The 13,391-nt window shown below is 52.5% G+C and overlaps 1 protein-coding gene across 1 annotated transcript; it reads left to right on the top strand.

Moving 5' to 3' along the window:
- Positions 1-3,785: 3,785 nt before the first annotated feature.
- Positions 3,786-12,972, top strand: LOC133340905 (uncharacterized). The gene is made up of 7 exons (XM_061549390.1): positions 3,786-4,890; positions 6,471-7,266; positions 7,394-7,460; positions 7,831-7,923; positions 8,578-8,712; positions 9,176-9,343; positions 10,087-12,972. Exons 1-7 carry the CDS (start codon positions 4,796-4,798, stop codon positions 10,383-10,385), a joined length of 1,653 nt encoding a protein of 550 aa, XP_061405374.1. The 5' UTR covers positions 3,786-4,795; the 3' UTR covers positions 10,386-12,972.
- The last annotated feature ends 419 nt before the right edge of the window (positions 12,973-13,391 follow it).

Here is a 13,391-nt window from a genome sequence, read left to right as displayed (position 1 = left end):
CCCATGATGCTTGGAGACGTTCTTATGAACGTCCTTGGTCCGTCTGTGAGACGTCACTTGGGCCCAGGCACGCACGCACTGCCAGGTGGCTTTGCGCCTTTCCCTCACCAGGACGCACCTCTTCCCACAAATCAATGCGCCGTCAACATTAGTTGTTTTATAATCATGTAAATTAGTGTATTATCTAACCGTGGTCCTTTGTCTGATTATAATCGAAGGGGTTGTCTGTGACTCAATAGCTACCAATTGTGTAACGAGAGAGACCCTGGATCTCTCTGGCCCTCGATATGTTTGTGTTATGAAGAAGGAACATTGGCCGAAACGTTGTCTGTTATTTATTTTTCATTTTACGGCCACGCACAGTGGGTTCGATCCCGACCCTGACGCCTGTATATGTGGAGTTTGCGGTGTCTTTTCCCCTGTGGTCGCGTGGATTTTTCTCCGGGTCCACATTAGTAATGAACATCACGCGTTCAGGGTATTTGGCTGCTATACATTTCTACGTGATGATAAGCCGCTTTGTTGAGCTATCATTTGTGATGGGCAGGTCGCTTCTGAAGAACGCTACTATATAGCTCAGGGAGGCCTTGCCTGGTAAAATAACATTAAAAAAATAGTTGTTTAGTTTTATTAGCGAACGTAATGAGTGTTTTTGACATGTCAGAGGAGTGAGTTCCAGGACTAAATCGAGTTGAATCCGCCGCCTCGCTGTGACCGGAATAAAACAGCGACCCATCGCATTGGATCAAAGCTGTGTGTGACCTTCCACCTATAACCGAGGTCAAATAAAACCCCAAACCTAAACAACAACAACAACAGCCGTGGTAACAACAATGTCCACTGTTGTATAACGGTAATCTGTCCACGTCGTCACACACGCACTCTCCCTGCGTCACGCTCTCACCTGCATCTCTTCGTGCTGTCTCACACTCACTCCTCTCACTCCTCTCTCTCCTGCATCTCCCTTCTCCATCTAACTCTCTCTCGTTATCTCTCCCTTTCTCTCGCACTCAGCCATGCCTCTCTCTCTCTCACTCTCTCTGCGTCACGCTCTCACATGCATCTCACCTGCCTCTCTCACACTCACTCACTCCTCTCTCTCCTGCATCTCTCTGCTCCCTCTAATATTGTATCTCTCCCTTTCTCTCGCGCTCACCCATACCTCTCTCACGCAGCACTCTCCCGTTTCTCTCCCTTTCCCCTGACGGTCACTCATTCTAAGCACTCTCTCTTGATGTACACCCTCTCTCTTACTCTCTGTTTCCTCGCTTTGTCTCCTCTCACTCTGCATCTTACTATATAAGCCTCTCTCAAACTTTATCTCTCTCTTTTCTACGATCAGAGGAAACAAGAAGATGCTCGGTGAAGTCGGCACTTGCTTCGTTCATCATTTAGTTTTTTTAATGCTTTGCCTTATGTGCCCCCCCTTTTAAAATGAAAGATTTCACAAAAGACTTCACGCTCTGCTCTCCTCCTTCTCTCTCTCTCTCTACCCCCTCTCTCTCTCTACCCCCTCTCTCCCTACGCTATGTCTATGTTCCCCCTGTATTCTCACACACACAGTGCTCTCCCCCCCTCTCCCTCCTCTCTAACGCCACGCGCCACTCGCGGTTTCTCTCTTCAAAGAGACAAAGGGACTCGGGGGTACAGCTCTCTGGAGACTCACAGAGAGCGTGGGGGAGAGGAGGAGAGAGGGAGGGGAGACGGTGGTGGGTGGGGGGGCGGGAGACGAGGCGAGAGATGGACGGGAGAATGAGAAGCTGTGGGGGGTGGGGGGACGTGGGGTTGAAGACATGGAGTAGGGAGAGAGGGGGGTAGAGAGAGAGGGGGTAGAGAGAGGGGGGTAGAGAGAGAGGGGGGTAGAGAGACACAGGGGGTAGAGAGAGAGGGGGATAGAGAGAGGGGGTAGAGAGAGAGGGGGTAGAGAGAGGGGGTAGAGAGAGGGGGTAGAGAGAGAGGGGGTAGTAAGAGGGGGTAGAGAGAGTGGGTAGAGAGAGAGGGGGGTAGAGAGAGGGGGTAGAGAGAGAGGGGGTAGAAAGAGGGGGTAGAGAGAGAGGGGATAGAGAGAGAGTATAGAGAGACAGGGGGTAGAGAGAGGGGGTAGCGAGAGAGGGGGTAGAGAGAGGGGGGTATAGAGAGAGAGGGGGTAAAGAGAGAGGGGGTAGAGAGAGGGAAGGGGGTAAGGAGAGCAGAGCGTGAAATCTTTTGTGAAATCTTTCATTTAAAAAAGGGGGATTTGGGGGTTAACATAAAGCAGAGCATTAAAAAAAACGAAATGATGAACGAAGCAAAGTGCCGACTACACCGATCATCTTCTTGTTTCCTCTGACCGTAAAACAAGAGGGAGACGGAGATGAATGAGGGTGAGAGGGGCGTGAGGGAGAGGAGATGACGAGGGGGGGAGGATGGGGCAGCAGGTGAGAGGGAAGAGAGGTGAGGGAAGAGGTAAGGGAGTGGAGTGGATGGAGGGTTCGATGGGGGTGAGAGGGAGTGAAGGGAAAATTTAAATTCTGAATATGTTAGAAGGGAGAAACATCAGAATGTATGAGAAAATAACGATGTATCTTCTGAGCCGTGTCAAAATAATCCTCCTCAAGTGAGGACTGACTATGTGAGGTAACAGAGGTGGTTGTGTGACGTGGTCGTGGTGTCAGGTCGTTGTGGTGTGTGGTAGGTGGTGGTTTCAGTGGTGGTGCTGGATGTGATACTGATCGGGGGGTGAGTGTGTGATTGATTGTGGCTGATAGAGATGGTGGTCAAATAATTATGGAGGGGGTTGGTGGTGGAGTGTTTGGTGGATGTGGTAATGACAAGGAGAGTGATTGTGGTATAATGGTCGGGGTGATGGTGGTGGTGGTAGGAAGAGGGTGGTGCTAAGTTGATAAGGTGGGGGGGGGGGTATTCTAGTTGTGGTTGGTGGCTGTTGTGGTAGGAAGGTGGTGATAGGATAATGATACGGTTGGGGTGGGGGACGTTGTGGATGGTGGTTGGGTGGTGGTAGGAGAGTGGTGATAGGGCGATGATAAGGGTGGGGTGAGTGGGTGGGTATTGTGGTTGGTGGTTGTGGTTGGTGGTGCTAGTAGGAGGGTGGTGATTAGGGGTGGTTGTGGTAGGAAGGTGGTGATAGGATAATGATACGGTTGGGGTGGGGGACGTGGTGGATGGTGGTTGGGTGGTGGTAGGAGAGTGGTGATAGGGCGATGATAAGGGTGGGGTGAGTGGGTGGGTATTGTGGTTGGTGGTTGGTGGTGGTGGTGCTGGTAGGAGGGTGGTGATTAGGGGTGGTTGTGGTAGGAAGGTGGGGATAGGATAATGATACGGTTGGGGTGGGGGACGTTGTGGATGGTGGTGGTAGGAGAGTGGTGATAGGGCGATGATAAGGGTGGGGTGGGTGGGTGGGTATTGTGGTTGGTGGTGGTGCTGCTGGTAGGAGGGTGGTGATAGTGGGGGGGGGATGAGGGGGGGTGTGAATGAGGGGTGGGGGGGGATGAGGGGAGGGGTGGGGATGAGGGGAGGGGAGGGGGGTTGAGGGGGGGGTGTGAGGGGGGGGAGGGGGGTTGAGGGGGGGTTGAGGGGAGGGGTGGCGGGTGAGGGGAGGGATGAGGGGAGGGGTGAGGGGGGGTGAGGGGGGGGATGAGGGGAGGGGTGGGGGATGAGGGGAGGGGTGAGGGGGGGATGAGGGGGGGTGTGAGGGGGGGATGAGGGGAGGGGTGGGGGATGAGGGGAGGGGTGAGGGGGGGATAAGTTGGCGGGAGCCGCGAGCGCGCGCTCAGTCGCCGTCTCGCGCCTTGCGGCTCCGCGCGCTCCGCCTCGGGGGTCGTTTCTTCTTCTTCTTCTTCCCGCCAAAACAAAAGAGCGCTTCACCTCCACTTAAACATATTCATAACGATTTTAATATATATGTGTATAATACGTAAAAAATGTAGGAAATACCAACGCATCTCATTATCCTCTACTGTATATTACCTTGTTTTTCTTCATCTAATTGTAAAACTCACCAAAATTAACAAATATATTTTCTAGTTTTTCTTTTTTTAGCAACCGTACGAAAATTGTATTATTATTTTTTACACGCGTAAAGAAATCTGTTATTATCAGTCCTACCACTTCTCGTTAGTTATTACTTTGTCGGCGGGATTTTTTTGTTTATTTGATTTTAAATGTGAAATTCTGAGGAGAAAGTGGAGTCGCAGCTTCCTCTCGTCTGTCGCAAGACTCTGATCGCTCCTTCTCAATCACTCTATGCCTGTGTGTAACTTTGTGTTTACTATTACACGCTTTCCTGCCTTGTACCATGTAAACATTCGTCGTCGCACGCGTGTGTGCCCATGTACTTTGAACTTCTTTCGCACCGTACGTAGCCAACCGCGTTAATCGGAGGTGGTGGTTGTAGATGGTTGTTGTTGTTGTTGTTTGAGCGTGGAGATTTGTTGTTGTTGGTTCTCTCTCCTCTGCTGGTGGTTGTGTCGTGATCGCGGGATGGCGGTTCGGGTTCGTCTCGTGTTGTAGTGGTGGTGGTTGTTGTGGTGGTGTTGTTGTGGTGGTTGTCGTGGTGTAGTTGTAGTGGTTGTTGTGGTGGTAGTGTTGTGGTGGTAGTGTGGTGGTAGTTGTGGTTGTCGTGGTGATGGTGTTGTGGTGGTAGTGTTGTGGTGGTTGTAGTTGTGGTGGTTGTAGTTGTGGTGGTAGTGTTGTGGTGGTGGTAGGGTTGTGGTGGTTTTGTGGTGGTGTTGTGGTGGTGGTAGTGTTGTGGTAGTGGTGTTGTGGTAGTGGTGGTTGTTGTTGTGGTTGTTGCGGGATGTTGTGGCTCGTGGTGGTCGCCACGTGCCTCGCGGCGGCGGCGGCGGGCGCCTCCCTCGTCGAGCGCGTTCACTGGAGCACGCGGGACCCGCGGTGAGCAACCACCACAACAACAACCACCACGTGCAACAACCACTACCACACACAACTACCACACACAACTACCACTACCACACACAACTACCACTACCATACACAACTACCACTACCATACACAACTACCACTACCATACACAACTACCACTACCATACGCAACAACCACTACCATACACAACAACCACGTGCAACAACTACACACAACCACGTGCAACAACTACACACAACCACGCGCAACAACCACACAACCACGTGCAACAACTACGCGCAACCACTACCACACAACCACGCGCAACAACCACACACAACCACGCGCAACAACCACACACAACCACGCGCAACAACCACACACAACCACGCGCAACAACCACACACAACCACGCGCAACAACCACACACAACCACGCGCAACAACCACACACAACCACGCGCAACAACCACACAACCACGCGCAACAACCACACACAACCACGCGCAACAACCACACACAACCACGCGCAACAACTACGCGCAACCACGTGCAACAACTACGCGCAACCACGTGCAACAACTACGCGCAACCACATGCAACAACCACGTGCAACCACTACCACACACAACCACGCGCAACAACCACACACAACCAATCAACCGCACGCAATCACGCGCAACTGCGGGCAACCGGTCAACCGCACGCAACTAGGCGGCTGCACGCAACCACGCTTCATTACAGGCAACCTGTGATCCACACGCAACCTTGCGGAGCTAGTCAGCCGCACGCAACTCCACACAACTATCGTCAACCACGCGCAACCAGACGCAACTGCACGCAATCAGGCGCAACTACAAGCAACCAGTCAACCGCACGCATTTACCTACGTAATACGGAACCTTAATAAACTACAACCGCACAACCACACAATCGGCCAACTACAACGACACAATCATAATCAGTCGCATGCAAAACATATTGAACTTTGATAAGCTTCACAGACGCTGTCTTTCCGACAGACCTGTTCTTCACCTGAGGACGGCTGCTTGCGTTGTGGCCGAAACGTCGTGAGAATTTAATTTTATTATGTTTGATTCTTATTATTTTATTATTTCCCTTCTACGTGACTTTACCGAAAGAACCAAGAAGAAGCTTCACACAACCTCATGCAACCACAGTCAACCACACGTGACCAGACACGTGACGATATTTTCTGCATTACAAGGTGGCACCAATTACACACAAAGTGCTGACCACAAATGAGCCACAACACGGCGCTGATCTCGTCAAGGAGCATAAACCATCATCACGCGAACTCCGCTCATCCTCGCAAGCAGCAGCAGCGGCTTTTTGCTAAACCATCGAACAAAGACGGCCACCGCGTCGTCGCGCGGCGCTTTCAGATGCGCTTCTGCGGCCATTTGGAACGCTATGCGCTTTCAAATATAGATTGAAACTAAATGGTTTAGACTTGCTTTTTGTGATTAGTTTGTTGCACCTCCGATTAGCACGGTTGGCTACGTACGGTGCAAAATAAGTTCAACATACAACTACAATCACAGTTAATCGCTCTCCTACCCCCCACCCCTGCCCAAACCCCATGCAGGTTCTACCCGGGCAGCCACGGGGTGATCCTCTACCCGCAGATGGGAGACCGCATCGACCTCATCTGCCCCGTGATGTCATCATCACCGTTCTCATCATCGTCATCATCGTCGTCATCTTCTCAGTCATCCGCATCGCTGCCACGGAGGCAGTGGCCGCAGTGGAGCGACTCGGCCGTAGCGGATTCTGGGTCCGGTTTGGGACTGGGTCTGGGTTTTGGTCCGAGTCCGGATTTTGGCACAGGTCCAGGTCCAGATCTCGGTATGGGACCTGGTCCATTCCTTGGCATGGATCCAGCCGTGGCTTCGGGACCTGGTCCAGGCTCGGGACCGGGTCTGGGAGTGGGTTCGGGTCCTGGCCTGGGTACGGGTCCAGGTCTGGGGTTCGGTCCCAGTCCTGGTCTGGGTGTAAACCTGGATCTGGATCTGAGCACCGGCCCTGCTCAGAGATCCGGACCAAGTCCCGGTGCCATTCCAGCCCTGGCTTCTGGTCCCGGTCCAAACTGGGGTCACGTGCCTGGTTCCGATTTGGGTCTGGATCTGTCCTTGGATCTGGGTGCTGCTGTTGCTGCTGCTGGTGGTGGTTTTGGACCAGGTTCTCGACCCATTCTCGGTCACGGCACTGGCCCGGGTCCCGATTCGGGTCAGGGTCTCGGCCCGGGTCCCGCCGAGTTCCACCGCCTCTACCTGGTCTCGCGAGACTCGAGCGTGCGCTGCGAGGCGCCCCCCGGCGCTCGCAACTCTCGCCTCGTGCTCGCGTGCGACCGCCCGGCGCGCGCACTCAAGTACACGCTCAAGGTGGGCAACGGTGGCACCGGGGGGTGGGCGCGGAATCACTCCACTGCTGGATGGGAGGAGGGATGGCGTCCCCCCTCGTCTGCATGAGATACGGTGCTAGGTGTGCCTCTGCGTGTCGTCCACCCAGGTGCAGCGCGTGAGTCCCAACTACCGCGGACTCGAGTTTGCGCCGAAGAGGGAGTACCACATCATATGTGAGTGTACACCGCAGTGATGATGATGTGTGCAGATGCTGATGATGAAGTTACTGATGGTCATGCTGCTACTGTTGTGTCTGTTGATTATGATAATGATGCTGGTGATAAATGGTGATGGTGCTGCTGCTGACGATATTGCTAATGTTACCGCTGCTGAAGCTAGTTATGATACTGCTGATATTACCGATGTTGATGATGCTGCTTGTGACGTTACTATTTATGATACTGCAGATGATGATGCTGATGATGCTTCTGCTGTTGATGGTGATATTGCTGCCTATGTTGCTGTTGATGCTGCTGCTAATGACGCCGATGATGATGCCGATGATGATGCTGATGATGATAATGTTGATGTTGCTGTGTGTAGCCACATCGGACGGCACATGGGAGGGACTGTCCGGGCGCGTGGGAGGCGCCTGCGCCACGCACGGCATGAGGCTCGTGCTGAGGGTGGGGCTAGGTACCCAACATCATCACCACCGTCATCATCATCAACATCGTCACTATCATCATTATCATCATCACATCAACCCAGCATTGCGTCACCCACATCATCATCATCACATGACAACCATCATCTTAACCAACACCATGTATGTACTGAGTTTGCATGTTCTCTCTTCCCGTGGTCGCGTGGATTTTTCTCCAGGTACCCCGATTTTCCTCTCCACATTTAGAAACACGCGTTTAGAGTATTTGGCTGCTCTAAATTTCCACGTGATACGCCGCTTCGCTGAGCTATCATTTGTGGCCAGGTCGCTTCTGAAAAAAAGCCATATAGTTTAGTGGGCGTTACCTGCTCAAATAAAAAATAGGTTTGTATATTGCACTTCTTTTGCACCGTACGTAGCCAACTGTGTTAATCGGATGTGCGGGGGAAGGACAACATACTAAACACATAAGCAACACCACCATCATTTACACTATTTTCGTGATATCAACCCAACATCGCGTCACCCACATCCCCATCATCATCACATCTTCATCATATCTTCACCCCATTATCGTCACCATGGTCCATCAATTACCATCATGATTGCCACCATCAGCCATCATTTTCTTCGCCATCACCACCCTCTCTCCCTATCTTCCTCCTCTTCCTTCTCCTCGTCAGACCCACGTGACGAGGAACGAGCCCGAGGCATTATGGGAGGAGCAGCGTGGCAAGATGGGAAAACCACACGGCATCACGGGAGGGCGATGACTTCTGATCCGACACAGGGGAAGTCACGTGACTGGAACGCTTCAGGTTGGTGGCCAACGTCGCCTGCTCTCACCAGGCCAGCAGTGGATAGAGTCTGACTGACCCAGACTGAGTAAAATAATCACCGGGTATTTTATTAACACGCAGTATAAACGAGGTGGCCGGGTGTACATGATGACGATGATGATGGTGACGAGGATTGTGATCTGAATGAACCTGATTGGAGAATAATCAAATCACTGGGCTCTCGAAAGCTAAGCGGGTTTGAGCCTGCTCTGTGCTTGGATGGGCGGTACCGCCACGCGTACAGCAGGTGCTATAGGCTGCTGTGGAGCTACGTTGTTCCGAGGGGGGCAGTGCAATCACAAAACATTGTTGTACCGTAACACGCTCCAATGTTTATGCTCTCCATCTGCTCTCACTGCCCAGCGTGGTGAAGTATGGCCGATTAACCCCCCCACGTGCAGCGTCACCGCATGCATCACTCACCGTTGTGACGTCGTCACAGACTTGCGTGACGTCACCAGCACGGCTCAAGTCCCGCACCCAGCCTACCCCGGCCCGCTGCTGATTGGCTGGCTGGCTGCAGGCTCCGCCCTCGTCCTGCTAATCTCATTCGTTGGACTCTCGATCACGTGGCCCCGCCTCCGCCGGCACCGGGCGCCCCAGAGCACAGGTACACAGAGGTGGACATTCCACGTTCCCAAGACGAGGCGCAGTCACCCCACGCACACAACTACTGGCTGTTACCTGCGGTAGGGGACATTCCACGTTCCTGTGTACCGCGAGAGATGGCGATGGCTTGGTGAGAGCTTCATCGAACCGTGGATAGAGCATGGCTGATGATGGCTGGACCCGGTTTAATACAAAACAACAACAAACTCGATCGAACTTGTGTCTGAGTCGACCAAGAGGAAGACCATTGTGGGTTCAGATAAAAATAGCACCGTGGCCATGAGTCGAATCGAGGCTACCGAGGTTGTAGCCAAGGGCACAAACCACTAGGATACCGCTGCCTCCAAATACAATGTAGGACACATCCAAGGCAGTACAAATGTCCTGCAGCAGTGGAGATATCTGAACTACCTCGCCCGGTATACAGAATGTCGTGGGCTTTATCCCAACCCTGACGCCTGCTGTATATTTGGAGTTTGTGTGTTCGCCCTGCGGTTATGTGGATTTTTCTCCGGGTCCTCCGGTTTTTCCCGCCACATTTAGAATCAACATCACGCGTTTAGAGTATATGGCTGCTGTACATTTCCACGTGATGAGTCCACCTCGTTGAGCTCCTATTTGTGATGTTCAGGTCGCTTCTCAAAAAGAAGCTACATAGCTCAGTGGGCCTTCCTGGTGAAATAAAAACATACTTTAAAAAAATTAATCAGCCCGGCCCTAAAAGCCCTCCCTCCTCTCTGCCAGGATGCCGTCAGGACAGCAGCGGCAGCAGCAGAAGAAGGGCCAGGTCTGGGGCACGAGCAGGAGGAGGGGGGGACGACGAGAATGAGGCTGAGGAGGAGACGGAGGAGGATGGGGGTGTGCGTGGCGGCGGTGGGGGTGGAGGTGGCGGAGGAGCGGTGGCGCCCGGCGGTTCCCCGTGTGGAGGGGCGGGAGCCCCGTGCCCGCACTACGGGAAGGTGTCTGGAGACTACGGACTGCCCCTGTACATCGTGCCCGACCTGGCGAGACAGCACGCCGCCTCCGTCTACTACCAGGTGTGAGGAGCACAGGGCTAGCGGCAGCTACGGTGGAGGTGGAAACATCACCAGCAGCAGCAGCAGAAACACTGGGAGCATCAATTGAAGCACCCGCACCTCCGATTAGCACGGTTGGCTACGTACGGTGCGAAAGAAGTTCAACATACAGAAGCAGCATCAGCAGAAGCACAGGAAGCATCAGTGGTAACGTCAGCAAACGCAGCAGTAGTGACAGTGACGGTGGCAGCAGCAGCAGGGGAAGCAGCAGCAGCGGCATCAGTTATCATCAGCGGAAGCAGTAGCAGAAGCAGCGAGAGACTTATCAGTACCAGCAGCAGAAGCAGCCTCGGCCTCAAGATCATCGTCGTCATAATCACCACCACCAGCATTAGCATCAGCAAGATGCACCGGCTTCGTTATTAACCAGCTACAGTAGATCACCAGCATCCATTGCAGCAAAAAAACCAGCAGCACAACCACAGAGAGGAGCATGACCTCAGGTCACTCGTGTGACAGCCGTTCTCATCACAACATGGTGAGCGCTGCTGTGGCTTCTTCCTGCAGGGCTCCGAGACTCTACAAGCTGCACAAGCCGGGCGGGAAGTGAGCCTCGTTGGGAGGAGGTGACTGCGTAGACTGAATTATGGCAAGGCTTCTTTATATTTCATCGATAACGGGATTTTTTTTTTTAAGAGCAACAAACAACAACAGCCGCCATTCGCCACTAAGTGGCGGTGACATCACCACGGCGTCTGTGCCAGGCCAGGTGCACGTTTGAGGCTACGTGAAGTGTCGAAGGAGGAGGTCAAGGGACAGACCCAGGTGCTATGAATTGATTGATTGAGATGATTGGCTGTGCCCTCTACAAGCAAAAAACAACACCACCACCAAGACCAACACCATTAACAACAACAGCTTTTAAATTCCAAAGTTTGAAATTGTAGAGGTTTTTTCCCAGGCGTTCAAGGACTTGTCAAAGTGATTCATGAGGTGTGGAGAAATGTTGATACACTCCTCTAGTAAACGCTTCAACGTTACATTCGCCAGGCACAGTATGCTGCCGCTGCGTAATGGTTTGAGCACAGATATACGTGAGCAAGAACCAGAGGTCGTGTGTGGTGGGGTGAAGTGTGGGTAACTCTCCCACCTTCTCCGAGATATTTGTTCATAGTGGAGGCGCTACCATCGGCAGTGGCGTGAGCAAGCGATTGCAGGGGCTGCATCTTTACAGTTTTTTTTACATTAAACACCCCCACCAACAAAAAAAACAATAGCACTCCAAGACTAGCATCACTTACGCTGCCTTAAAACAGTCGACAGGACAGCGAGCACTTGGTTCGTCAGAGGAGAGGAAATCCAAGAAATGTCACAAACGTAGAGAGGCACCGGGAGCGCAGATCACCGTTAGACAGCGTTGTTCGGAGCGGGGTAATACTGGAGAGAGACAGACTCTGGGCTGTGGATGTGGAGATTGATGATGATGGTGATGATGATTGTAGTCCAAGGCGCGAATGAGTGGATATGGACTGAGGACCGGGAAGGCAGATTCACGTGAGGTGCATGGACGGTAATTCCAGAAAGAAGAAAAATAAGAGGATGAGGATGACGGATCAATATAAAAGCCCAGTGGTTCTCAACCTTTCATCGTACGGCAGCCGCCAAATCAAGACTGACTCGTCCTCGCGCGTCCCCCCCCCGCCCTTCACCCCCCCCCCCACCTCAGTGTTGCTAAGGCCACCAGACACAGAGAGATCACGTGTCCGTGTCGCGTATCAGTGTGGGTCTGTCACCGCGACGTCGATGCCACGTTGTGGTGACATTCGAAATTTATCCTGCGCGGTATCCATGCCTCAGACTGCGCTCTAAGTGGCAATTACACCGATTGAGAACTGCTATAGTAGCCTGACGTTTCAGGAAATGGCCCTTCTTCAGATCAGAGAGCGAGAGGGAGCAGTGATCACACTTTATAGTTTAGACTGTGAGGCCATCAAAGACGGGGGGGGGGGGGGGGGGGGAGAAAAAAAGGAAAAAATATGAATCTGTGTTAAGCCTACGACCAAACCACCCAGATTCCAAGAACACAGGATGAGATGTTACTATCCTTTGTGCAAGCACTTCCAAGAGTTCATGAATACCCGATGTAAATTTCGTGGAACTACGCAGGGCTGAGCATAGAAAGTACTCGGATGAGCAACCACCATGCATAACAGGTTGTTATAGGCTGCTGCGGGGCTACACGTAGTGGGGAGCAGAGGGGAGTGAAGTGTTGTTTCGTGCTTTTATGCCCTTACTCCTTTGCCTCCTCCCACCTTCACCAACCTGCAATGACCGGCGTGGTGAAGTATGGCTAAACAACCCGTACGACCGGCACGGTACGTGAAGGCAGGACCTCATCCAGCAGTCGACTGCCAAAAGGGCTGTACACGTTCACGTGTAAGGCCGGGTGAGTGCAAGTCAAGCTGAGTGCTGTCCAGCACCATGCTCTGCTACGGTTGAAAGCGTTTATGAAACATTTTTTACCAGATAAGGTCAACTCAGCTATGTAGCTCTTATTCAGAAGCGACCTGGCTATCACTAATGATAGCTCAACGAAGTGGCTTATCATCATCACGTGGACATTTATACAGGGTGACCCAAAAAAAACGGGCCCCAACTCTAATAATTCTAATAGGCACGGGGCCCGTTTTTTTTGGGTCACCCTGTAGAAACCGAACGCAGGTGAATTTTAAATGTGGAGGGAAACACCGGGGAACCCGGCGACATTTTCATGCAAACTACAAATATACAGCAGCAGGGTCGGGATCGAACCCACGACCTCCTGTGAACCAGGCGAGTCAACATCTAAAGGCGATCCAACACGAACCAAACTTTGGCACGATGTGATCTTGCCGTCCTATCGAACACCAGCCACAACCTCTCAAACGCTTGGCCAAAATCTGGAGGCAAATATAAATAAAACAGCGCTACGACGAGTTCGTTCCGGCATCCCAGCTTTGCCAGGCTATGCGCACCCCACTCTCTTCGCCCCCC

This window comes from Lethenteron reissneri, chromosome 2 (assembly GCF_015708825.2).
Source record: "Lethenteron reissneri isolate LAM-NWPU_2019-01 chromosome 2, ASM1570882v1, whole genome shotgun sequence".
In the NCBI taxonomy this organism is placed as follows: domain Eukaryota; kingdom Metazoa; phylum Chordata; class Hyperoartia; order Petromyzontiformes; family Petromyzontidae; genus Lethenteron; species Lethenteron reissneri.
This window is presented reverse-complemented; position numbering and strand designations above follow the sequence as displayed.

Bases quoted from the DNA above. Each gene is read 5' to 3' on its own strand.
- LOC133340905 (XM_061549390.1), top strand. From the start codon at position 4,796: ATGTTGTGGCTCGTGGTGGTCGCCACGTGCCTCGCGGCGGCGGCGGCG. The intron at 7,461-7,830 runs GTGAGTGTACAC...TGCTGTGTGTAG, and splicing joins GAGGGAGTACCACATCATAT to CCACATCGGACGGCACATGG. The intron at 7,924-8,577 runs GTACCCAACATC...TCTCCTCGTCAG, and splicing joins CGTGCTGAGGGTGGGGCTAG to ACCCACGTGACGAGGAACGA.